The sequence below is a fragment of the Scyliorhinus torazame genome, chromosome 22 (assembly GCF_047496885.1).
Source record: "Scyliorhinus torazame isolate Kashiwa2021f chromosome 22, sScyTor2.1, whole genome shotgun sequence".
Lineage (NCBI taxonomy): Eukaryota > Metazoa > Chordata > Chondrichthyes > Carcharhiniformes > Scyliorhinidae > Scyliorhinus > Scyliorhinus torazame.
In genome coordinates, this window is record NC_092728.1 from 64,786,934 (window position 1) to 64,814,513 (window position 27,580).

At 49.0% G+C, this 27,580-nt stretch overlaps 1 protein-coding gene across 2 annotated transcripts in view; it reads right to left on the bottom strand.

The window, feature by feature from the left end:
- Positions 1-27,580, bottom strand: part of LOC140399096 (pappalysin-1-like) — a 457,633-nt gene that overhangs the window by 347,179 nt on the left and 82,874 nt on the right. For both annotated transcript variants that reach the window (XM_072488243.1, XM_072488242.1), the window contains exons 5-7: positions 27,363-27,555; positions 25,616-25,737; positions 18,874-19,366 (exon numbers count right to left, since the gene is read on the bottom strand). In XM_072488243.1, the coding sequence (XP_072344344.1) occupies positions 18,874-19,366; positions 25,616-25,737; positions 27,363-27,555 (808 nt within the window). The remainder of the gene's footprint in view (positions 1-18,873; positions 19,367-25,615; positions 25,738-27,362; positions 27,556-27,580) is intronic.

Consider the following 27,580-nt stretch of genomic DNA (forward strand, 5'->3'; position numbering starts at 1 on the left):
ATCAAGAATCCAACTAACTCGGCGCTTAAACTAATGGTCCTGTTCCCACTGCACTCTGTGGAAGAGAATTCCACAAATGAACTCAGAGAAGAAAATTCTCCTCAACTCCATCTTAATTGGGAGGCCCCTTATTTTCAAACGGCGTCCCGAGTTGTTGTCTCCCCCACAAGGAGAAACATCCTCCCGGCACCCACCCTGACAAGTCCCCTCAGGATCTTTTTTGTTTCAATAAGATTACCTCTCATTCTTCTAAACTCCAACAGGCACAGGAGCCCTATTGACCTACCCAACATAGCCTTCACCCCAGGGATCAGTCGAGTGAATCCTCTCTGAACTGCTTCCAATAAGGTAGGACCTGTAGTACAGGTTCTACCGTACATTATCTAATAAAGGTGCAACAGTGGTTTACCACATTCATCCCCTGTTAAAATTGAGGGGGGGGGGGGTGGGGGTGGAGAACTATATACAGCAATGAATTTAAATTTACAGTATTTGATCAGCAAAAAAAATGTCTTTTGAAGTCCGGAGCCAGTTAGAGATTTGACCGGTCTGGTGCCTTGATGTTCCGCTGGAAGTGACGTAGCGGTGGCGGCAATGTCGATGCTGGCCTGATGTTCGGTGACTCCGGGTGCGTGCTGAAATCCTCTTCATCCTCGGGCGTGGGCAGGGGAAGGACGGATGGTCCTGGTGGGGTTAATGCTGGGAGCGCCAGGGGAGGGGAGGGTAACGCCGGGCCGGAGAGGTGTGTGTGTCTGGAACCTGCTGGTGCCAGGTTCCGGAGGGAGACAATATCTTGGCGGCCGTCGGGGTACGCCACGTAAACATACTGGGGGTTGGCATGGAGTAATTGCACCCTTTCCACCAATGGATCCGCCTTGTGGAGGCGGACGTGCCTACGGAGCAGGACTGGTCCTGGAGCTGCGAGCCAAGTCAACTTCCTGGAGAAGGCAAAAAGGCATGGGGTGTGTTGTTGGTAGCGGTGCACAGCAGTGACCGAATGGAGTGGAGTGCATCAGGGAGGACCTCCTGCCAGCGAGAGGCTGGGAGGTTCCTGGGCTGTAGGGCCAGTAGTACAGGTCCTACCTTACATCAACCTAATACAGGTGCAACAGTGGTTTACCACACTGGTGTTTGAGGATCTCCCTGTCTTCCTGCCTCTACCGCAATTAAGCCCGTGGATGACCCTCCACCGTGCCACCAATTGAGACCCACTTAATGGCCTCATCCCTCCACCTCTGGTATTATCTCAGTGTCAGTGGGTGTCTCGCCTCGCAGGGAGCACAACAAGCAAATCTGTATTGGGTTGGAGAAGTGGGTCCTTCATTCAAGAGCATCGATTGAGGGACCCAACATCGAGGTGCGGGTAAGGAGGTAGTCACTTAGAACCCCTGCCCTGCCCTGCCCCTGCTGCTGACCATCTCCCCTCCACTGTGACCTCCATCCCGCTTACACTCTCCTACCATCATTCATATGTAGCCTGGGATCCAGCGACTATACTTGGTCTTCAGCGGGTGTCGAACCGGCAGCAGCCACCACCTCCAGGTCGGTGAGGCCTTTCATTAGAGCTGCCAACATCTCTGATTGACCAGCAGCTCTCGGTGTGCGAAACCTCTGCCCCCAGATAAGGCCTGCTGCCCGAGTTTAGTGCCCAAGTAGCACTTAATTCAGCAGGCCCTCTATAAAAGCGGCAACGTGTGCTCCTTGCTGAGTCTCTGAGGCGGGGGAGGCGTCAGCATAGTGGTATTGTCACTGGACTAGTAATCCAGAGACCCAGGATAATGATCTGGGGATCTTGAGACCCAGGTTCAAATCACACCAGGCAGGTGCTGGAATTTTTGGGCGGCATGGTGGCACAGTGATTAGCACTGCTGCCTCACAGCTCCAGGGACCCAGGTTCAATTCCGGCCTCGGGTGACTGTCTGTGAGGAGTTTGCACTTTCTCCCCATGTCTGCGTGGGTTTCCTCCCACAGTCCAAAGATGCGCAGGTTAGGTGGATTGGCCATGATAAATTGCCCTTAGTGCCCAAAAGGTTAGGTGGGGTTACGGGGTTAGGGTATAGGAGTGGGTTTAAGTAGGGTGCTCTTTCCAAGAGCCGGTGCAGACTCGATGGGCCGAATGGCCTCCTTCTGCACTGTAAATTCTATGATTCTATGCTTCTCTGGCCAGCAGATGAGACCCCAGCTGCCTCCATTAAATACTGCCCCCCCTCTGTAGGCTTTGGATAGGTGGCCGCTCAGCTGCCCCAATAGAACAGGCTAAAATTCAGGATGGTGAATTGCTGGCAACTTTCCAATTGGGAATTAAGTTAATCAACTTTAACTGACCTCTCTTCTGATTTTCGGTCGGACTAAAATTAGCCCCGAAATGTTTCAAAAAACCTGAAAAGAAACTTTGCCAGTAATTTAAGCAGAAGGGATCTTTGGTTTGAAATCATTCTTGCTCAGCCATTTATGTTCTGAAACCTGTTGATAGTTGTGCTTCTTGGAAGAGTGCCAATAGCCTGACCGACAGTATGCATTGGACGCCACATTGTTTCCTGTTCAACTGTAATTTATGTTGCGAGTTTGTGCATTACATAAATTGCTGTCATATACCTTAAAAAAACGTACAGGGAAAAAAAAAGAAAGTCCCTGATTTTAATCTTGTACGATGAAACATGTATGCTCAAACAGCTAAGAAATCTCAAGGCACCAATTAGGACTGCCTCAGACCAGCTTCACCATACTGTTACTTCCGGAGATCAGGGGCGTCATTCTCCGACCCCCCGCCGGGTCGGAGAATGGCCGTTGGCCGCCGTGAATCCCGCCCCCGCCCCCGCCGAAGTCTCCGCTCCCGGAGATTGGGCGGGGGCGGGAATCCAGCCGCGCCGGTTGGCGGGACCCCCCGCTGGATTCTCCGGCCCGGATGGGCCGAAGTCCCGCCCAGAAACTGCCTGTCCCGCCGACGTAAATCAAACCTGGTATTTACCGGCGGGACCAGGCAGAGTGGGCGGGCTCCGGGGTCCTGGGGGGGGGCGCGGGGCGATCTGACCCCGGGGGGTGCCCCCACGGTGGCCTGGCCCGCGATCGGGGCCCACCGATCCGCGGGCGGGCCTGTGCCGTGGGGGCACTCTTTCCCTTCCGCCTCCGCTACGGCCTCCACCATGGCGGAGGCGGAAGAGACTCTCCCCACTGCGCATGCGCGGGAAACTTTCGGCGGCCGCTGACGCTCCCGCGCATGCGCCGCATTTCCGCGCCAGCTGGCGGGGCAACAAACGCCATTTCCGCCAGCTGGCGGGGCGGAAATCCCTCCGGCGTCGGCCTAGCCCCTCAATGTTGGGGCTAGGCCGCCAAAGATGCGGAGACTTCCGCACCTTTTTGCCGGCGCGATGCCCGTCTGATTTGCGCCGGCTTTGGCGCCAGTCGGCGGGCATCCAGCCGTTGGGGGAGAATTTCGCCCCAGTTTAAGATTAAATCTGTGGCAGCACGGTGGCACAGTGGGTTAGCCCTGCTGCCTCATGGCGCTGAGGTCCCAGGTTCGATCCCGGCCCTGGGTCACTGTCCGTGTGGAGTTTGCACATTCTCCCTGTGTTTGCGTGGGATTCACCCCCACAACCCAATAGATGTGCAGGGTAGGTGAATTGGCCACGCTAAATCACCCCTGAATTGGATATTCTAAATTTAAAAAAAAAGATTAAATCAAACGAATCTTTCAATGACATTGTCACAGAGTGAATCTCATGTTAACTAGTTCAGGGCCAACATCCATCAGCGGAATGGACTAAGCTTGCTGTAGATAGATGGCAGCAACAACAGCTACCACTGGGAAGAACCACACCAGCTGCTTACAACTAGAAATTATTTTTACGATTTGGAATAAAAGTGTTTGCATTCCTTTGACGCTTCAGAAGGTTTATCTAATCATTATTTTAGACAGTCGGAGGAAGAAGATCCTGGGCTGTTTCTTTGTTTCGATTCAATTGGTTTCAATCAGAGCAGTGGCACCAGTTACCACAACTGGCATCAACAAATTGGGAATCATGGAATCCTTCAACGCTTGCGATGGTTAACTAACTTGTCTGATTTTCATCTCCAAAGGAATGGGAAATCGTGTGGGGTCTATAATCAGTGGGACAATCTACTCCACCCTGTTTACCACTCAGGCACTGAAAGAACTACTCATAGAATCATAGAATTTACAGTGCAGAAGGAGGCCATTCAGCCCATCGAGTCTGCACTGGCTCTTGGAAAGAGCACCCTACATAAGCCTATGCCTCCACCCTATCTCCGTAACCCAGTAACCCAACCTAACCTTTTGGTCACAAAGGGGCTATTTAGCATGGTCAATCCACCTAACCTGCACATCTTTGGACTGTGGGAGGAAACAGGAGCACCCGGAGGAAACCCACGCAGACATGGGGAGAAAGTACAAACTTCACACAGTCACCCGAGGCTGCAATTGAACACGGGACCCTGGAGCTGTGATGCAGTCGTGCTAACCACTGTGCCATCGTGCCACCCTAATAACTCCCTCTTGAGGTAGGGACGAGGAAGCCGGCCAAAAAGTTGTCGATCGACCTCCATTTGGATGTGCTACACATGCGGCCGTCAGGTGGGGTTAGGATCATACTTGGCTTTGATACACTCTCTAGTCAAATAGCATGCCACTGCAAGATACACAAGCATGCAGATAATGCACACGTATGCACGCCAAGGCATCAAAGAGCGAATGCCTTCAAGCTTCGAGGAAACTAGTATGGGAAAATAAAAGACGTATTTCAAATTTTTGTAATAAATAACGGGCATGATTGATTATTACGGCAATCATCAATTGGGGTTTGATTAATTCAAACAAGCACGTTTCGGACAATGGCCCTCAATCTCCATGTAAAATTGTCCAAGGTTTAAAAACGTGTCACAAACTTAAGTGTCCATGATGTTGGTGACAAGGGCAGAAAATGGTGGAAATTACAGCCTTCTCGATTAAAATGTGAAAATACCACAGCCCAAGATATGGCCTTGAGAGCTTTCCAGGATGAAACACAGTAAAGGGGCTCAATTGCTGTTTGTAAACTAGTCAAGTTTATCTCTCATGGGATATTTCCCAGAGCCCCAAGGCATCTTCCTACTTCTTAATGTATTTTCAGTCATCCGTCGTGTGAAAAGGAATTTGCAGTTTGCGTAATGCACGTGTATTTTAAATCATCAATAGCCATTTATTCACCCAACTATCTTTCACCCTTCTAACCATCTAGATCTATTTATCCATCTATCCAGCCATCAATATCCATCCATATGTTTAGGAATTTTCTCGAAAGGGCCCTGTTCCTACACCTGGGGCGGGATTCTCTGACCCACCAGTCCTGTTCTCCAGTGCGGCGCGCCCCCCGCTGGCATCCGCAGCCGGCCAATGGGGTTTCCCCATTGTGGCCACCCCACACCATTGGGAAACCCGGGAGCGTGGGGGCGCTGCCGGTGATGCGGAGGATCCCGCCAATGGACAATCCCGCAGCACAGCTTTACCGGGTGTTCAATGGAAACTACACAAGTTTTCAGATTGTAAATTTATTTCTTCCCCTTCAGGGCTGATGTCCCAGTGCGGTACTGAGGGAGAGATGCACGTTTTCACGCACGATCTTTCAGATGAGATGTTAAAACAAGGTCCTATCAGGCGGATAGAAATGGTCCTCATGGCATTATTTCAAAGAAGAAAGGTTTTTTCCTTGAACGGTTCCGGTGCATTGGAAAATAGCTGATGTGACACTTTTACTCAGAAAGAAGTGAGACAGAGAGCAAGAATCTACAGACCAGTTAGCCTCACATCCTTTGTAGACAATCTATCTTTACTGAGGTTATAGCTGGATACTTAGAAAATCATAATGTGATCAGGCAGAGTCAATATGGCTTTATCAAAGGAAAGTCACTTTGAACTAATTTATTAGATTTTACTTTTGAGGAAGTAACAAGCAAGTTGGATCTGTAGATGTGGTGTACTTGGATTTCCAAAAGGCATTTGATAAGTTGCTACATCAAGATTACTACACAAAATAAGAGAACATGGGCAGCACGGTAGTATACTGGTTAGCACAATTAGGGGCTGGTTTAGCACAAGGCTAAATCACTGGCTTTGAAAGCAAACCAGGTCAGGCAGCACAGTTCAATTCCCGTACCAGCCTCCCCGAACAGGTGTCGGAATGTGGCGACTAGGGGCTTTTCACAGTGACTTCATTTGAAGCCTACTTGTGACAATAAGCGATGTTCATTTTTCATTTTCACAGCTCCAGGGTCCCAGGTTCGATTCCCGGCTTGGGTCACTGTCTGTGCGGAGTCTGCACGTTCTCCCCTTGTGTGCGTGGGTTTTCTCCGGGTGCTCCGGTTTCCTCCCACAGTCCAAAAATGTGCAGGTTAGGTGGATTGGCCATGCTAAATTGCCCTTAGTGTCCAAAATTGCTCTTAGTGTTGGGTGGGTTACTGGGTTATGGGTATAGGGTGGGGTTACTGGGTTATGGGGATAGGGTGGAGGTGTGAGCTTGGGTAGGGTGCTCTTTCAAAGAGCCAGTGCAGACTCGATGGGCCGAATGGCCTCCTTCTGCACTGTAAATTCTATGAAATCTATGAAATCTATGGTGTGGGGGTAATGTATTGGCATGGATTCAGGATTATAAATGGGTAGTTTTTGGTTGGCAAGCTGTAACTAGTAGAGTATCACAAGGATCAGTACCGAAGCCTCAACTATATACTATCTACGTCATTGATTTGGATGAAGGGACCAAGTGTATGATAGCTAATTTGCTGAAGACATCAAAATAGGTAGGAAAGTAAGTTGTCAAGATAAGGTAGAGTTTGCAAAGGGATAAGGATGGGTTAAGCAAATGGGCAAGAAATTGGCACTTGGAGTAGAATGTGGGAAAATGTGAACTTGGGCGAAATTCTCCGGTATCGGCGCGATGTCTGCCGACCGGTGCCAAAATCGGCACAAATCAGTCCGGCATCGCGCCGTCCCAAAGGTGTGGTATCCTCCGCCCCTTGACCGGCCGAGCCCTCACCTTGAGGGGCTAGGCCCAAGCCGGACTGATTTCCGCCCCGCCAGCTGGCGGAAAAGGCCTTTGGTGCCCCGCCAGCTGGCGCGGAAATGACATTGCCGGGCAGCGAATGCGCGGGAGCGTTAGCGGCCGCTCACGGCATCACCACGCATGCGCTGTGGAGGGAGTCTCTTCCGCCTCCGCCATGGTGGAGACCGTGGCGAAGGCGGAAGGAAAAGAGTGCCCCCACGGCACAGGCCCGCCCGTGGATCGGTGGGCTCCGATCGCGGGCCAGGCCACCGTGGGGGCACCCCCCGGGGCCAGATCGCTCCGCGCCCCCCCAGGACCCCGGAGCCCACCCGCGCCGCCTTGTCCCGCCGGTAAGAGAGGTGGTTTAATCCACGTCGGCGGGACAGGCATTCTAGCAGAGGGACTTCGGCCCATCTGGGCTGGAGAATCGCGGGGGGGGTGCCGCCAACCGGCGCGCCGCAATTCCCGCCCCTGCCGAATCTCTGGTGCCGGAAAATCCGGCAACCGGCAGGGACGGGATTCACGCCAGACCCCGGCGATTCCCCGACCCGGCGGGGGGTCAGAGAAACTCGCCCCGGGCAGGATTCTCCGACCCCTCGCCGGGTCAGAGAATTGTTGGGGAGCGGCGTGAATCCCGCCCCGTCGGCTGCCGAATTCTCCGGCGCCGGGGATTTGGCGGGCGCAGGATTCGCGCTGCGCCAGTCGGCGGCCGCTGGAAGCGGCCCCTCCAGCGGTTCTCCGGCCCACAATGGGCCGAGTGGCCGCCCATCTTCGGCCGGTCCCGCGTATGTTACGACAGGTACTTACCGGCAGGACCTGGCTGCGCGGGCTTTCTCCGGGGTCCTCAGTGGGGCGCGGGGGGATCTGGCCCCGGGGGGGGGGTGCCCCCATGGTGGCCTGGCACACGATTGGAGCCCACCGATCCCTGGACGGGCCTGTGCCGTGGGGGCACTCTATTCCTCCGCGCGGGCTGGTGTACCGGTCCGCGATGGCCAGTAGGGAGACGAGCCCCCCTGCGCATGCGCTGGGATGACGCCAGCACACGCTGGCGCTCCCGCACATGCGCCAACTCGCACCGGCCGGCGGAGGCCCTTCGGCGCCGTTTGGCGTGGCGCTAAGCCCCTTCCGCGCCAGCCGGAGCGGCGCAACCACTCCGGCGCCGGCCTAGCCCCAGAAGGTGCGGAGAATTCCGCACCTTCGGGGCAGCCTGATGCCGGAGTGGTTCACGCCACTCCTTCGTGCCGGAGTTGCCCGCCCCGCCGGTTTCCAAAGAGTCCCGCCCCACAATCTGGAATACTGGCCAGAATTCTCTGGTCGTTGGGATTCTCTTTTCCCACTGGCAGCGTAACCCAGCCCATGGGTTTGCTAGCGGCGTGGGGTGGCTTCAATGGGACATCTCATTGGCAAGCGGCGGGATGAAAGAATCCCGCCGCCCGTGAATGGCCCACCGCTGAGAAATGTACGGCTGGAATCCAGCCCACTATGTATAGTTTTGGTCTCTTTGTAATTGCATTTGAAGCAGTACAGAGTATGTTCACTTGATAGATTCCTGCGATGAAGGTCTTATCCTATGACGAAAGGTTGGAGTTTTGAAGAATGAGAGGTGATCTTATTGAAACACAAAAGATCCTGAGGGGACTTGATAAAGTAGTTACTGGGAGGATGTTTCAATTTGTGGGGGAGAGTAGAACTAGAAGTCAGATTTTAAGAATAAGAGGATCTCCCTTTTAAGACTGAGTTGAGGAGGTTTAATTTCTCTCAGAGGGTCGTTAGTAGGTGGAATTCTTTTCCCCAGAGAGCAGTGGAGGCTGGGCCATTGAATGTATTCAGAGTTAGACAGATCTTTGATGGAGAAAAGAGTTAAGGGCTAAAGGGGGAGGGGGGCAGACAGGAAAGTCGAGCTGCGACCACAACCAGACCAGCCACAATGCTATTGAAAGCAAGGTGAAGGGCCGAGTGGCCTAATCCTGCACGATAGGTATCCCTCAGGTCCTGGCAAATATTTTTCCCTCAATAAATTTCGCAAGAGCAGGTTATTGGGTCATTAACACATTGCGGTTTGTGGGAGCTGTACACAATTTGGCTGCTGGTTTCCTCTATTAGTGACGAGGCTTCAAAAGTACTTAAATGGCTGTAAATTCCTGTGAGACATCCCGTCATTATGAAAAGTGCTCTGCAAATGTAAGTTTTTTTTCAGTGCAGATCCGGGGGAGAGATTATCCGACTCTTCACACCGGCGGGATCTTCTGGTCCTGCCGATGGCACACCAAGACCGCATGCCTCCCGGCTGTGTGGGATGGAATCAATGGGAAATCCCATTGATAGTGGCCGGACCAGAAGATCCGGCCGCTGTTAAACAATGGGCTGCTTCCTGCCACCGGGAAGCACACGGTGCCAGAGAATCTCACCCAAGGCGTGTGGAAGCACAACTCAATACCACAGGAATAATAATGCTGAGTAACAATAAAACACAGAGAAACAGGTTCTGGGGATTAATGCTTATGAATAGAATAGGAAGATGTAATTTTTGCTAAATTGCATCTTTAGTATTCATCACAATGATGTGCCATGTGCAATGTGGAATGTTAATCATTAGTTTCATTGGCTGATGTTATGCCTTTGATTGTTGTTTAGAAAGAAAAAGAGACAGTTAGACCTGCAAAAAATACTGGCCGGGATTCTTCAGCCATTTGCTGGTGACGGGATTCTCAGGTCCCAGCGGCAGCACACCCCCGCCCGCAGGTTTCCCAGCGGCAAGGGATGCATTCAACAGGAAACCCCATTGACAACGGTGGGAGCAGATAATCCCGCTGCCAGGAAACAGTGCGGCATCTCCGCCACCGGGATACACTTGGTTGGGAGGCAGGAGAATCCAGCCCATTGTGTTTTAACATACAGTCATAGTCATAGAGTCATAGAACATACAGTGCAGAAGGAGGTCATTTGGCCCATCGAGTCTGCACCGACCCTCTTAAGCCCTCATTCCACCCTATCCCCCTAAACCAATAACCCCTCCTAACCTTTTTGGACACTAAGGGTAATTTAGCATGGTCAATCCACCTAACCTGCACGGCTTTGGACTGTGGGAGGAAACCAGAGCACCCGGAGGAAACCCATGCAAACACGGGGAAAACGTGCAGCCGCACAGACAGTGACCCAGCAGGGAATTGAACCTGGGACAATGGTGCTGTGAAGCCACAGTACTAACCAGTATGCTACCATGCTAAAGTCACCTGACCTGCATATTGGCCGAGGTCTAGCAGCCTCTGAAAGTGAATTACCAAGGGCCATGACTAGGCCATTTCCTGATGGACTTCACATTTAGCATTGTCTGAATTCTGCAAAACATTAAGGACCATAATTCACCAGACACCACAACACCAGAAACTCCCTCGAAGGGCTGGCTTGAATGGGGCTGGGCCGCTAAACTTGCATTCAACTCTGAAGGCCTTGACTGAAGGCCCCAGGAAAGTACTCCTCTGAACAGTTCTCACCCAGCCTGAGTTGGAAAGTTGGGCGAGATCAGGTCAAAAGGATTTTGAGGTAGGAAAGCAGGAACAGAGTGGTAATTCAACTCTAATTGCAGCTCCACAGACGTTCAAGCACATTATGCTATCTTTTCTGACACAAGTCATAAAAGATACAATGAATATATTCTGATTGCAGCATCTAGGAAAAGCTAGATTCAAAAATGAAAGATTATCCAAAATATTCAGCAGAGTTTATAGTGGAGTAATTGTGACAAATTCATTTGCAGGCTGGTTTGTGTTTGCAGAAGGTCTGGTTTTAGAAAATTGATCAGATTTGTACACATGCGTGGATATCAAACAGCATTGCATTCAAGTCTGGAAGAAGTGTAAACTGAAGGGTACTGTTTCTAGCACGAAATGGGCATCACAGTGGCACAGTGGTTAGTCCTGCTGTCTCACAGCGCCAGGGTCCCGGGTCACTGTCTGTGTGGAGTTTGTACTTTCTCCCTGTGTCTTTGTGGGTTTCCGCTGGGTGCTCCGGTTTCCTCCCACAGTCCAAAGAAGTGTGGGTTAGGTGGGTTGGCCATGAAAAGTTTCCCCTTCGTGTCCAGGGATGTGCAGTTTAGGTTATGGGGTTACAGGGATAGGGTGGGATGAGCGGGTCAGTGGACATGGCTAGAGTGGTCTTTCAAAGGGTCAGTGCAGACTCGATGGGCTGAATGGCCTCCTTCTGCACTGTAAGGATTCTATGACTAACAAACGCATTATGCAAAGAGGATGCTCAGGACCCTTGACCTGTTTTTATGGCACCTTGATATCTTTGATATCTTACACAGCGGGGGGCAATTCTCCGAGCCCCGCGCCGGGCCGGAAAATCGCCGCAACCGCGCCACGACGCACCGACGCCAGCGCACGATTCTCCGAGGTGTGGCGAATCAGCGCCATTTGCGTCGGCGCGTTTGTCGCGGCACCGCCGATTCTCCAGCCCGGATGGACCGAGCGGCCACGCTGTTATGACAGAGTCCCGCCGGCGCCGTTCACCCCTGGTCGCTGCCAGCGGGAACTCTGCGGCAACGCTCAGGGGGCGGCCTGTGTGTGGGGGGAGGGGGTGGGGGTGGGTGGGGGGGGGGGGGGGGGGCTCCTTCATGGGGGGGGGGGCCTCCGATGGGGTCCGGCCCATGATCGGGGCCCACCGATCGGCGGGCCGGCCTCTCCCCCCCGGGCCTACTTTCCGGCGCGGCCGGCCCCTGAACACCGACACCATGTTGGGTCGGGGCTGGCGCACGTAAGAAGTTCCCCACACATGCGCAGGATGGCGCTGCCCAACTGCGCATGCGCAGGATTGAGCTGGCCCAACTGCTTATGCGCGAGTTGGCGAGGCGCCCATCTGGCATCGCATAAGGAGGCTGGAGCGGCGTGACCGGGCCCTGTTCGCGCCGTCATGAAACGCGACGGCGTTCACGACAGCGCGAACACTTGGCCTCCATATTGGAGAATCGCCCCCAGGATTTGTGTGATCAAAGTTTCTTCATTAATATGGACTGATCCCTATTGAGTGCCAATACCTGTGCTCATTTGATCGGATCCCCATATGTGAAAAGCTATGATCATAAACTTGTCTGTTTGTTACACAAAGAAGTCTAAGGAATTTACCGGTAACGTGAAGAATACAGCAGAATGGAACATCCTCTCTCTCTCTCTCTGTTATTGTCAATTTGGGACCCAAACTCTGTTACAGTTTGGGATACATCACAGAGATAGGGAATTTTGATCAAAAGGAATTTGACGAGTTGTTTTTTTAAAATAAATTTAAAATACCCAATTCATTTTTTCCAATTAAGGGGCAATTTAGCGTGTTCAATCCACCGACTTTGCACATCTTTGGGTTGTGTGGGCGAAACCCACGCAAACACGGGGAGAATGTGCAAACTCCACACGGACAGTGACCCAAAGCCGGGATCGAACTTGGGACCTCGGCGCCGTGAGGCTAACCCACTGCGCCTCTGTGCTGCCCTCTCACTCCTTTATTCTTATCGGTAACCCAGAGCCGGGATCGAACCTGGGACCTCGGCTCCGTGAGACTGCAGTGCTACCACTACACCACCGTGCTGCCTGGAATTTGAAGAGTTAGGGCATCCACTTAAAAGATGGAAGACGGTTTACTGAAACTGCCCCCAGAAAAAGAATCAGCTTACAACTGCTACAACACCCTTGGAATTTCAAGACCACCAAAGGAACTTCAGAACATATGCTTTTCTTTTCTTATAGACTTTAACTCTGATTTAATCCACCTCCTCCACCCCATCACTTGTTCTGTTTTGTATGCTAGTGTAGGTGTGTACGTTTCACTAGAGTTGTTTTTACAGTTTTACAGAGTCCTCGACTTTTACCTGAGTGAGTTTTAAACAATAAGACTATCTCAACTTTTTAAGTCAAGTGTTGTGGCTGGCTTATTTCTTCATACAGTTTTACGCAGTTAAGTACACGCTGAATTGACAAAAGAAGTCACAATTTCTTAAAAATTCTAACTCTGTCACAACCAACCTCGGGAATAGAAAAGAGAGGAATGTATTTCCTTCTCCGGACTTGGTCACGACGATGTTTGTGAACAGTGTTAGCAGGTTAAAACCGGGTTGAGATTATGCAATGTATTATGACTTTGGAAGGTGTCAGCACATATTGAGAGTGTGGATAGCAAAACATATGAGCTTCATAAATAGAAACATTGATTACAAAAACAGGGAAGCTATGCTGAATATGAAGCTCTGGTTAGGCCCCAAGTACAGAAGTTTGTCCAGGTCTGGTTACCACATGTGAAAGATGTGAACGTCCTTGAGAGGGAAGATTTAGCAGAATGGTTCCAGAGATGTGCGGGGGGGGGGGGGGGGGGGGGGGGGGGGGTCAGTTGCAACTTTAGGTTGGAAAGGCTAGGGTTGTCCTCCTGAGGAAAGAAATTGAGCAGAGATTTGAAAGAGGTGTAGAAGAGCATGGCAAACTTAGATGAGGCAGTCAAGGAAGAATCCTTCCCATTAGCTGGGGTACAAGGACTAGGGGGTACAGATTTAAGGTTTGGGGCAAATGATGTGCAAGGAATGTGAGGAAGAACCTTTTTCCTTTGCAAGTGGCAATAACTTGGAACTCACTGCCTGTGAGTGTGGTGGAAGTAGAAGCCATGAATGATTTCAAAAAGACATTGGATAGCCTTGGAGGAAATAAACTTGCAAGGCTACAAGAATTGAGTGGCGAAGTGGGATTTACTGGATTGCTCCATGGGGAACCAGCATGGACTCAATGGGGCGAATGGCCTCCTGCTGTGGCATAAATGGCTCACTCTCCTTCCCTCTCTGCTCTCTCTAAGATTAATTGCTTAGTCTGCTGCTTCAGCCGAGGTGTTCTGCTTACTTTAATGCATTCATTATTAAACTTACTCAGCACATTTTCACTTCACAGTTTGATACTGTAATTAAAGTATTGATTACATCCTCAGAGAGTTTAGAAAATGGTTTAACCATGTAATATTAATAAGACATTGACTGAGAGGGAAAATTGGACACCAAAGATCTGCTGTGACAAGGCCCAGCAACCATTGACTGACCTTCCTGAACCTACCTGATAGTTAGTCTTTTATGTGGGAGCTGAACGTTGGAACTGGGATACACTTGAAATGTGAACTTTTCTTTTCCTTTCAGTAGTTCACTGACCTCATGTGAACGATGAGCGGGCTTCCGGTGACGGCGGGCGGGAGGCGGCTGCACAATGGAGAGCTCCCGTTCGGAAACGGCATTTTCGGGGCTTTAAGCCCGGTCCCAGGGTCCACGGAGGCGGCAAAAGCAGGGAGAAGGCACAGAGGCGGCAGAGTGAAGGCACAGTGAAGACAAATGTCGAGGGTGAGCAAAAGAACGTCCGTAAGGAAAACAGCTGAAGGTCCGTCGGGGAGTGGAAAGGTCACCGCGGGGTCACCAAGAAAAATGGAGGCTGGAGCACCAGGGGAGGCCGCATTGCTTACGGTTGATGAAATAACTAAGGTGATGGCTGCGGAATTCGATAGACAGTTTACAAAATGCATGGAGACAATGAGGAAGGAGATGAGAGAGGTTTTGAGTGCGCTGGTGGAGGAGGCGGTTTCCCCGGTGAGGACGGCGGTGGCGAGCGCAGTGGTGGAGGTGCGAGAGCAAGGGGAGGCGCTGAAGGAAGTGGAGGAGACGTTATTGCAGCACGGTGATCAACTTGCCTCGATGGGGAAGGAGATGCGGAAGGTGATGGACATTAACAAGGATCTGCGAGGAAAAATGGAAGAACTGGAAAACAGATCCAGGCGACAGAATTTAAGGATTGTGGGGCTGTCCGAAGGAGTTGAAGGACCGAGGCCGACTGAGTATTTTGCCGCGATGCTGGCGAAACTATTGGGGGAGGGGGAGGATCCCTCCCGATATGAACTGGATCGGGCTCATCGGTCGTGGAGGTCTGTACCAAAGGCGAGTGAGCCGCCAAGGGTAGTGACTCTGTGCTTCCGTAGGTACAGTGTGAAGGAGAAGGTCCTGAGCTGGGCCAAGCAGAAGCGGGTGGTGCAGTGGGCTGGAGCTGGTATCCGTGTATACCAGGACTTTACGGTGGAGCTGGTGAGGAGGCGGGCTGCCTTCAACCGGGTGATACGGGCACTGTACATTAGCAAGGTGCAGTGCGGCATTGTATATACAGCGAAGTTGTGGGTGACTTACAAGCTGAAGGACTTTTATTTTGGAACGGCGGAAGCAGCGGAGGAGTTTGCGAAGGCAGAAGGACTGTGACAGAACTGAGAAATTGAGAAATGGCCATGTGCCAATGTAACCTCATGAATGTATTTTCTTCTTTTTTGTTTCACTGCGTGCGGGTGTATGGGCTAAAGGAGCCAATGTTGTATATATTTGGACAAGGGAAGTTATGGGACTTTCACTCGAAATGAGGCCTCTTTGGGGTGTAGGTGGATATGCGGGGTTTGTGTACAAAAAGGGGATTTCTGGGCTTTCCTAGGGCCGGGCAAAGGGGAAAGGGACCTGGGCGGGTCCTCCACGCTGGTCGGTTTAAGCCGGCCAGTGAACGGGACTGAGGTGGGGGGAGGGGCTGCGGCCACCGGAGCCTGGCAGAACAGGGTCTGAGTGGTCTAACCGGGTGGAAAGTTGGGGGGAAGGAACCGAGGTTGGGGGGAGAATAAAAACATTTTTTTAAAAATGTGAACGATGAGCATTTTTATTTGAAATTCCGTGGGTATTTCCTCTTTTGTCTGTACAGTTGGCTTTTTAAAGAAATTGGGCGTGATTCTGCAGGAATCGGCGGGGCGGGCAACTCCGGCGCCGAGGAGTGGCGTGACCACTCCGGCATCGGGCCGCTCCACAGGTGCAGAATCCTCCGCACCTTCAGAGGCTAGGCCGGTGCTGAGGTGGTTTGCGCCACGCCGGCCGGCAGGGAAGGAGCTTGGCGCCACGCCAACCGGCGCCAAAGGGCCTCAGCCAGGCGGTGCGAGTTGACGCATTCACGGGAGTGCCAGCGTGTGCTGGCGTCATCCTAGCACATGCACGGGGGGGGGGGTTCATCTCCGCGTAGGCCATGGCAGAGGACCACAGTGGCCGACGCGGAAGAATAGAGTGCCCCTATGGCACAGGCCCGCCCGTGGATCGGTGGGCCCCGATCGTGATCCAGGCCACCGTGGGGACACCTCTCGGAGCCAGATCCCCCCCGCGCCCCCCCGAGGATCCCGGAGGCCGCCCACGTAGCCAGGTCCTGCCGGTAAGTACCTACTCTAATTTACGCTGGCGGGACCGGCCGAAAATGGGCAGCCACTCGGCCCATCGCGGGCCGGAGAATCGCCGGGGATGCCGCTGCCAGCGGCTGCCGACTGGCGCGGCGCGAATCCTGTCCCCGCCAAATTCCCGGCTATGAAAATTCACCAGCCGGCGTGGGCGGGATTCACACCGCTCCCCAGCGATGCTCCGACCTGTCGGGGGGGGGGGGGTTTGCAGAATCCCACCCATTATGTTCCATTCTTCATGGGTCAGTCAGGTTTACTATTCAACTTGCACTTTCAAAAAAAAAAAAATTGGCGAATGGGAATATTTCAGACTCAAGCAAAACATTTTTCTCTATTTAAAGCAAGTTTGGAACAAGTTGTCCTCCTGTTGCCATTGGTCAAACAGAGTACGTGCAAATATGTGCCAAAGTTTCAAATGCGATGCTTCAGTTCATGCCGTGTTGAAGTTACTTTATTCTGACTGTTGCCTTCACCAACACTGTCATTATTCTACAGAGTACCATATATTTTACATTCCTGGCTGAACGAACCTGATTCCTGGCTATAAAAATAAACTGAAAGGAATCTACATGGATTTTTCTTTTTGCTGCCTGTCAGCATTTGATCACATGTGTCCTAGATTTAGCCCACTGGGAGTCATATACATATTTAGCATGTCTCAGCCACTTTATAAAGTGCCTTCGTGTAAATGGGAAATGCCATCCAATTCATCAGCACTGGCCATGGCCAACCTGCCAAGAGAGGGATCACTCAACAGTCTAGGAAGTCTGCTTCTCTGTTGAGCCAGATATGCATGAATGGAGACAAGAAAATCGAAGGAAGTGTTGCATGGAAGCTGGTGATTCACTACACCAAGTTACTCCTTCAGAGGGTAAGCTGATGAGTAGAGCAATCAATAGAACCCTTAAATTGCTCCATTAAAATGCAGTCCCTTGACTTTCTCTCCTTCTTTCTCACCTCTCCTGCCTATGTTTAGTCTTTCATTTCCTGCCAAAAGCTGCTGTTATGGCTTGCCCCGCAAGATGTCCCATCTATTCTGTTTCAACTTTTCAGGTCCAGTTGTCTCCATTTCTGGCTAACTTCAGCCAACCATTCCATTCCTTTCCTGCTTCTTGTCATTCGCAAGACCCTGCTGACGTCGTGTTAGATAGTCCTTTCTGGAACAACTGGGACCTATCTCTTCAGCGCTTGGTGTAATGAAGTTGGTCCTGTCTGTTTTAGAGACATTTACTTTTGAATTTAACCCATTTGCCCTGATTTACAAAGTAATGCAAAGGATGTACTGTATGGATGTGGGGCATTCGGACCAACTGGTTCAGGCCAGTGTTTATGCACATCCTCATCTAAAACCCATTAGCGTCTCCTGCCCATCCTAATGTGCTTATAAGGGAGAAAGTTTGAGGGCAAGATGGATTTTGATTCTGCAACCTTGGCAATAGATATTGGCTTGTTGCAACAATCCTCAAACAAGCTCTCATCAAGTGTACTTGGTAACATTTTCTCATACCAATTTGCCTTACAAATGGAGAAAATATGGAGTAGTTCTTAGCTGAATGAAACATCGACTCAAAAGCCCATCGGTGGTGTTTTGGACTAAGTTCAGTTGCCGAAGGAGGTCGATCCAAACATTCAGCCACCATTATTGTTTCATTGAGTTCACATGGCAGCAAATGCTACATACTTCTGCAATATAGTTTCCAGTGATTTTTTTTTTAAAGTGAAGATGAAAAGAATATATTACTAGTTGCGGTAATTCTGTCACGAATCCTATTATCATGCATTCTCTTGTAGCGCAGCTTCCAACACACTTGCCTTGATGACACAGTGCGTTATATAAGTATTCATCTGGATTACATTGTGCGAACGTGAACAGTTTATTAAAAAAATCTGAGCTGATTTATCTATAGGATCTGTTGGAATCTAAGCCGTTTAATGATGTTGATCAACAACACTTTGCTTAAAAGTCTTTGATTGGAATAAGTTCCATTTACTGTTTTAAAATCTTGAAAAATGTGTTCCTAATTTTTGAAATCTACTATAAGATGATCTACAACCTTGATTTCTGTCAGTTCATATAATATGGAAAAACCATGTAACCAGTGCTGGCATCTAAAATTCTAACATGAGCTAGAAAACAGAAAATATTGTACTTTGGGGATTGTAAAATGTAAACCCTGTGTTATATAATTTCTTGGGAAGGTAGAAAATGTTCTATCTATAGATATTGTTTTTAACTGCATTTCTTTCTTTCTTCAGTTGTCCCTCTTTCATGTTATGAAAGACCTTATTGCGTGCGTTGAGCTGGCCGACCGTGCAGAATCTAAAAAAACACAAAGCCTCAACAATTCTTTTTTAAAGAAATTTGACTTGGGCGGCACAATGATGCAGTGGTTAGCACTGCTGCCTCACGGCGCCGAGGGCCTGGGTTCAATCCCAGCCCCGGGTAACTGCCCGTGTGGTGTGTGCACATTCTCCCCGTGTTTGCATGGGTCTCACCCCCACAACACAAAGAGGTGCAGAGTAGGTGGATTGGCCACACTAAATTGCCCCTTAATTGGAGGGGTCATGTAACTCGAAGCGTACTTACGCGTCTTCGAATCTTCTGCTCAGGTCTTTCACCAAGAAATCTGGCCCCACTTTAAATGGTGGATCCCGTGTGATTTTGTAGCGGATTGGCGTACATTCTTTGCAGAAGGTGTTTTGGGGTGCTGAGGTCAGCATGGCGGCGTCGATTTCCAAATGCTCGTCGAGTGTGAAGATTTGGATGCCATAAACCTCCTCCGACACCGTCAGCTTGACTGTGATGGGGATGTCGCAGAAGACATTTTGCGGTCCGAGTGAAATTTCCTTCCCGCTCACAGTCAGTAGTTTGATGTTGTGGATGGCTCCGTGAGCAATCCATTCAGTGAAGGTGACCCAAACGGTCAGGGAATCGGGAATCAATGCGTGGCGGAATTCCAATTCCAAGTAGCAGCCTTGAGGCTCCGGACATTCCGGGGGAACTGTTTTCTCATCGACACCAGCATCTGGACTCCAAGTTCTGACACTGTTTTCGCAAGGTTGCTCCACATCAGGGGGTCCTACATAGGGAAAAGTTTTTTAAAAATGAAATCCTCCGAGTAATTAATTAAAATAAATGTGTTCCAGCCATTCATTCCTTGCACATAAAAAAAAAGCTGTAGGCCTGTCAAAGTGAGAGTTAAAGTTAGAGTTATAGACAAACACAACACATCGGCTTCATTCTGCAACCAATTGAAAAGTTTAATAATGCTTTGTTAAATACAAACTGCTGAACAAAGTTCACTGCGTAAATTAAGGGGGAATAGTTTCCTACCATTATGATTAGTATATTCATGCACAACATTGTCAGAAAGATTAATGGGTGATATTTGATGCCTGTATCCTATAGAAACTCTTGCCGCATGCATAGAATTTCTGTACCTACTATTCACTTCAAGAAATACTTGCCTACTTTTTTCCTTCTTTCTGATTTCTTTTTTTCTCATTTTTTTTTACACTTTAACTAAAGGGCAACGTGGGGCCTTCAGAAGGGAGGAAGCAGAAAACAATGTGCATTGAGATCACCCCAGCAGAGAAGGACGAGTTTTATTCCAAATAAGATAGATGCCAGAGGGAAATTGTTGCATTTAATAGCTAGCAATTGTCCTTTTGAAGCTGAATAAACGTTAGCCCTGCTTCACACGAATAGCACACATTATTTATGTCTCCGTGTTCCAATTTGTATTGTTACATAAGAGACATTATTAAAGAGCTGCAACATATTTAGAAAGAGCGGTTTCAAATGTGTTCCTCTGAGCACAGAAACACTGCAGCAAATTTCTAGACACACTTGAAGGTGCCTCCAGACTGTCCAGGTCAGAAGGCTAATTAGGTTCCAAACTGAGCAGTCACACATCTATCACGATTGTTATTTGTGCTGATGTCCATAATCCGCAGATAGCGATTCTGGAACAAGGCTATCAATTGGAGCTTTTGCTTTCTGGCTCCAGCTTTCCTAACTGGGAAGCAATCCAAAATGGAATATTTTCTTCATATTTTTTAAGAGGTCTGGGAATTAGAGCAGTGAATATCTAGAGGCACACTGTCACATCAAATTGTATAATTTAAGCTAGCTTGCTGCACCTAAATTTCCTTCTCAAACAGTCCACTTTTGCGACACTGTTAGTAACTAAGGGACGGTGCAAGAATGAAAGAACTTCATCCAGGACGGCACGGCAGCACAGTGGTTAGCAATGCTGCCTCACAGCAACTGAGACCCAGGTTCAATTCCTACCTTGGGTGACTGTGGAGTCTGCACATTCTCACCTGTGTCTGCATGGGTTTTCTCCGGGTGCTCCGGTTTCCTCCCACAGTCCAAAGATGTGCAGGTTAGGTGGATTAGCCCTGCTAAATTACCCTTTAGTGTTGAAAGGTTAGGTGGGGTAATGAGGGGATTAAGGTGGAATTGGCCCTAGGTAGCATGGGCCTAGGTAGGCCTTGGTAGGGTGCTCTTTCAAAGGGTCGCTGCAGACTCGATGTGCCAAAAGGCTATACTATGAAAAGGATTCTATGATCTCTAACAACTTTTTTGAAGATGCTAACTCAGATCTGATTACAAGTACAGACACAGTTAACTCTGCTACATTGGCAAAGCTGAGATTATCAACAGGCTATTCCAAAATAAGAGGGTTGTGGTTTCATCACCAGCATTATGCTAGTGCCAGCTATGGCACAGTTGGTTGCATCTTTGCCAATGCAGTGAAAAGCTGCGGGTTCAAGTCCCACTTCAGGACTTGGGAGCAATATCAAGGCTAACACTTCAGTGTACTACTGATGGAGTGCTTGCACTATCGCCAGTGGTGTTCTTCAGATGAAGCATTGATCTGCAGGTTGATGTAAAAGACCCTATGGCATGATTTCAAAGTGAATTTCAAATATTTATTCCTCAATTAAAAATTAAAGATTATCTGGCCATTATCACATTGCTGCTGTTTGTGGAGTTTGCTTTGTGCACGTTAGCTGTCCATGTTACAATAGTGATATGGGGCGTGATTCTCCGCAATCGGCGCGATGTCCGCCGACCGGCGGCAAAAACGGCGCGAATCAGTCCGGCATTGCGCCGCCCCAAAGGTGCGGAATTCTCCGCATCCTGAGGGGCCGAGCTCTCACCTTGAGGGGCTAGGCCCGTGCCGGACTGATTTCCGCACCGCCAGCTGGCGGGAAAGGCCTTTGGTGCCCTGCCAGCTGGTGCGGAAATGACTTTGCCGTGCGGCGCATGCGCGGGAGCGTCAGCGGCCGCTCACGGCATCCCCACGCATGCGTAGTGGAGGGGGTCTCTTCCGCCTCCGCCATAGTGGAGACCATGGCGAAGGTGGAAGGAAAAGAGTGCCCCCACGGCACAGGCCCGCGGGCGGATTGATGGGCCCCGATCGTGGGCCAGGCCACCGTGGGGGCACCCCCGGGGCCAGATTGCCCCGCGCCACCCCCAGGACCCCGGAGCCCGCCCGCGCCGCCTTGTCCTGCCGGTAAGAGAGGTGGTTTGATTCTCGCCGGCGGGACAGGTATTCCAGCAGCGGGAGTTCGGCCCATCGCGGCCTGGAGAATCGCCGGGAGGGGCCCGCCAACCGGCGCGGCGCGATTCCCACCCCCGCCGAATATCCGGTGCCGGGGAATTCGGCAACCGTCAGGGGCGGGATTCACGCCAGCCCCCGCCGATTCTCCGACCCGGCGGGGGGTCGGAGAATCCCGCCCCAGGTTTCAAAAGTACAGTGCAGGTGGGGACAGGAAGCTTCAGAGGGACGTTTATAGAATCATAGAATTTACAGTGCAAAAGGAGGCCATTCGGCCCATCAAGTCTGCACCAGCCCTTGGAAAGAGCACCCTTAGCATGGCCAATCCATCTAACAGGCACATCTTTGGATTGTGGAAGGAAACCAGAGCACCCAGAGCAAACCCACGCAGAATGTGCAGACTCCGCACATACAGTGACCCAAGCCGGGAATCGAACCTGGGACCGGGGAGCTGCGAAGCAACTGTGCTAACCACTGTGCTACCGTTCTGCCCTAAACTTTGACAGATTAAGTGATTGGATAGCATTTTGGGAAATATCAAATTAAATATGGGCAAGTGTAATGTCATCCATCAGTCACGAGAAGGATAAAACAGTATTTTCTAAATTATGGGAAATTGGGAAGTTTAGACGACATTTTATTTTTAAAAATCAAAAAGGCTTAAGGAATGTCAGTGCTGGATTGGGGGAGGGAGTCATGCTTCAGTTAATACAGAGCACCCAGACATTGCCTGAAGGGTTGAAATCATTTTGGACATCACACCTCAGGAAGAATATATTGGCCCTGAAAAAGGTACTGCGCAGATTCACCAGAATGATGCTGGTATTTAGGTCCACTCTACATTGAAGGGACTAAATGCATACTGGGTGAGCACTTTGCAGAACTCATTTGGTCCATCCACAAGCAGGATCCAGATCCTGTTGCTTGCCATTTCAACACACCACCCTGCTCTCATGTCCACATGTCCGCCCTTGACCTGCTGCAATGTTCCAGTGAAGCCCAGCGCAAACTAGAGGAACAGCACCTCATCTTCCGATTGGCACATTCCAACCTTCGGGACTTAACATTGAGTTCAACAACTTCAGACTATGAACTCTCTCCTTCACCTTCACCCCATTTTACTTCTATTAGTTTATTTATTTTATAATTTTTTCACTTAAATTTCAAGGGACCAATTCCTTTTTTTTCTTATTAAGGGGCAATTTAGCATGGCCTACCTGCACATCTTTGGATTCTAAGGGTGAGACCCACGCAGACATGGGAAGAATGTGCAAACTCCACCCGGATGCGATCCGGGGCCGGGATCGAACCCGGATCCACGGCACCACGAGGCAACAGTGCTAACTACTGTGCCACCGTGTCGCTCTATTTCGATCAATTTATTTTCATTTCTTCCATCAATTTGTTTTTCACAATACCGTTTCCCCTCCCCGTGCCCAACCCTACCCCACTAGGGCCATCTGTTCCCTGTTCCAAGTTGTCCTTTGACACACTGCTTACGTTTGTTCTGCCATTAACGCATTCTGATCTTTTAATTTGCCATTATCAGCACACTTCTTTACATTGCCCTTGTTTTTTTGTCCAGGATATCTTTGTCAATCTCTCCCTAGTCTCTACCTATCTCTGGCCCTCTATTCACTCCTCCACCACCCGCCCGCCCCCTCCACTCCCACCCTCCCACCTCCCCAACAACAATGCAAATCTAGTCCTATTTCCAGTTCACTCTATTTTTAACAAAGAGTCATCCAGACTTGAAATGCACATCAGCTCTGTTCTCTCTCCACAGATGCTGTCAGACCTGCTGAGATCATCTGTGTTTTCAGTTTTGCTTTCAGGTTACGTCAGCCGCAGTAATTTCCATTTATCCTGGTATTTAGGTGATTGAGTTATGAGGACATATTACATAAACTCAACTTGTATTCAGTTACGTATAGAAGCTTGAACGATGAACTGATAAAGTTGATTAAAATGGTCTGACATGGAAAAACTATTTCCTCTGGTAGGATAATCAAGAACATGGGAGCACGATCATTCAATTAGCACTAGATCATACAGGAGTGAACTTAGGAAGCATTTAATTACACAAGAGGGGTAGAAGCCTGGCATTCTCTTTTATAAAAGGCTGATGACACTAGGACCATTGGAGTTCCCAAAACTGGGATAGGTAGATTTATTTAAATCTAAATTTAAAGTACCCAATTTTTTTACCAATTAAGGGACAATTTACCGCAGCCAATTCACCTACCCTGCGCATCTTTTGGGTTGTGGGGGTGAGACCAGCGCAAACACAGGGAGAATGTGCAAACTCCACATGGACAGTGACCTGGGGCCGGGATCGAACCTGGTCCTCAGCGCTGTGAGGCAGCAGTGCTAACCACTGTGCCACCTTGCCTCCCCGGGATAGGTAGACTTTTGTGAGGTACTGCAATCAAGAGGTCTAAAGTGGGTTATTAGAGTTGAGATTCAATGATTTCCCTGCTCAGGACTCAGATAAAACTGCATCAGGGTGCACTGACGTTGTAGCACCCAAATTTGCATCGATTTATGAAACCATTGCCTCATCTGCCTCCAAAACCCTGCATGTTAATATCAGAAATGGATGGGACCTGAGTTAGTAAACAGCCTGCTCACATTTAACTGCCCACCTACCGGGTTTTCCACCGAGCAGGCAGGGTTATTTCCACAATGTCTTCATCATGTCAGTTAGATAGGTTAGTGGGCATGCAAATTCCATTGGTATGATGCTTTAGCTGAGCACTTAAAGAGGGATAGTAGTATAAAGGGCACAAGCTCAGTCTGGTGACACTTCTGGAAGGTCTGTGGCTCAGGAAGGCCCAAATCTACAAGTGGCCGATTCAATGCATATTTGTTTCATTTATTGCTCTCTTGATGAATTCCGCCCAAACCACACACTGTGTAGCAAGGGACGAAAGTGCAGCCACAATATCTAAAGAAACAAAAGACTGAACTTGACAAGTGTTATATTAAAGCAAATATTTTAAAAGAGCAAATAAGAAAGTATAAAAAATAACGTCCATGTTATTGAAGATAATGGTTGAAATGTTAGATAAATTTGTGATTGGCAAGGGTGACAAAGGGTATTGAGCATAGACAGTTGAGGCCACCAGCTATGATTTTCCCAAATGGCGCAGCAGGCTCGAGGGGTCAAATGCCTAGTCCTGCTACTAATTCATAAGCACGTAGATGAATATTAGGTCTCGGTACAACTCTTTGCTTGGCTCAACATGAATGATGCCCATTTACCCAAAGAACAACACACTAGGCAGCAATGAATTGCTTCACTGATTTAACATCTGTTGCAGTGGGCACTTAATGGAATAACATGTTGGTGCTTTGAAGACGCGAGGTCTTCACCAATAGGATGTGAGCTCCCCGCTACAATTTGACGAAAGTACTTAAAATCAGCTTTGGAGGAATTTGGAGTCAATAAGAGCTGAGTAGATCTCAGAGGAAGTGAAAGAGCAAAAAAACAGGAAAGTAAATCAGTTCTGAGCACTGTTGCATGCATACTAATAACTAGTTGTAGAGTGACACTTTTTCTGGTTGCTACCCAGATGGGTAGGTGGTGAAGTCTATTGATAATTTTTAGGGCAAAATTGGCAGAGGTGGTGAGGAAAGAAAATAGTTTACAAAAAGGAGAGGGATGTCTAATTAAAATTTATCAAAGAATATAATTTTCTGCCTTTAAGCACTTCAGTGTAATAAAAAGGTTTAGCGGTCCTCCCCAATGATACTAACCTTCAGCTTCTCTGGGACTCCAGTGGCCAGATGGATCACATGGTCTTGGGGAAGAAGCATTGTAGGCATACTGAACCAACGCTCTGTGCTCAGTGCAGGCGTCACATACTGATCCCAATTCTCTAGGAATCCAAGAATCAAAATAAAAGAAAGAATGAAAAAAAACAGCATCACCTTCTGGTAACTTTTCACATGCAACAGTTACGCCAACTTCAGGAAAAATCCACAATGCCCCTTCATTGGGTCACAGCAATAACAACTACAACAACTTGTGGCTTGAACACAGTAAAACATCTCAAGGTGTTTCACAGGAGTACACAAAATATGACACTCTCTGCTGGTAAAAGGGTCTTGGTTGCAAGTGTATCATGCACCACATGCTACCATTCTCCATCGGTGGATCACAGGAAAACCACGTGAAACAAATTAGAGTGGATTCTCCATATGGATTTTTCACAATGCAGGTCGATTCATCAACACACATAATGTGTTGGTGAATGATGTTTGGTGAAGATTTGGGAAGCACTCTAAATACACCAGTCCAGATTTAGCTGGAGCTGGACGTCTTGTGAGTATGCCCCTTTATTTAAATTTGTAGTTTTAGAGGGTTTAACATATCTTACGGACAAGGTTGTTGGAAAGGGGAGCTGATAATGGCATTGTAAGTGCAACAGGGCATCTGGCACCTATGTGAATGACAGGACGTGGAGATGCCGGCGTTGGACTGGGGTGAGCACAGTACGCAGTCTTACAACACCAGGTTAAAGTCCAACAGGTTTGTTTCAATGTCACTAGCTTTCGGAGCGCTGTTCCTTCCTCAGGTGACAGGACGAACAGTGTAGCTCTTTAACCAATGAGATTAAAGGAATAAGAAATTATCTAAGAAAGGAGAATAAATTACCGGGATGAATTCAATGTCAAATCAGGTACGGAAAGAGAAATAAAAAGGGGGAAAGGATGCTCAGATTAAAAGAGAACAAAAGAGACAACGGAAGTTTTTAAGTTGTGTAAAATTTAAAACAGGGCATTTATAAAATCACCAACAACAATTCACAATTTGAAGCAATGAGACTCTACACCGTTCATTGTTCACTTTTTCTGCAAGCGAAGTTGATTGGACATTGACAGAAATTATTATGTGTATCCTTCCCTCTAAGCCTCATGGTTGCACAGTTGTGCTGCAATCTGGAACTTGCCATGAGGCTAGCGCACAAGAAGCAGTCCCTTTAAGATGTGTGCATGTGTGACTACACAGCAATCTTAAAAAGGCTGCACATTGCAACAAATAGGTTGCGCGCAATGAAGGGTAATTAGAGGGAATGCTGATTGAGTCATTACAAAGGGGTTTAGCCTGCAAATTATTAGACTTTCCCTGGTGAATTTGATGGGTGATTAATTCATGAAAATTGAGGGGAGGTTCAGGTGATATGTCATTTTTGTGAAGCCACCTATGAAGAAACACAAATCAGCACCATCTCATGCTGATTTTTGATTCATAAGTATCCCTTCCTCTCCGCAATGTGTTTGCTTACTTGCACGTGAATTGTTTCCATTGCCTGAATTGTTCACATGCCATTTTTGGTTCACCAAATTTTGGGCCAATATATATTTTCCTCTTTCCTATTGGTGCTATTTTTCACATTGGTTAATGTTGAAACACGAGATGAGCTCACACGTCAGCAAAACGTCACCACAGACACAAACAAAAAAGCTTGGCGATTAACATAGTATCAGGGGCCATTTTCACCTCTCATAAAACTGCCCGTTGATTGGATGAAGCCAATGGAGTATCACCGATCCTGCAGACTGATGTATTATCTCCGGAGCAATGGGAATGGGTGGAGGCTTTGTGGGTGGCTGCCAGCTCTGGTACACCAGATCCAAGTAACAATGCATCCTGGCGACTTGATTGGGGCTAAAGGAATTTGTGCAGTCATCATCTTTAAAAGACACACACAACTTGTG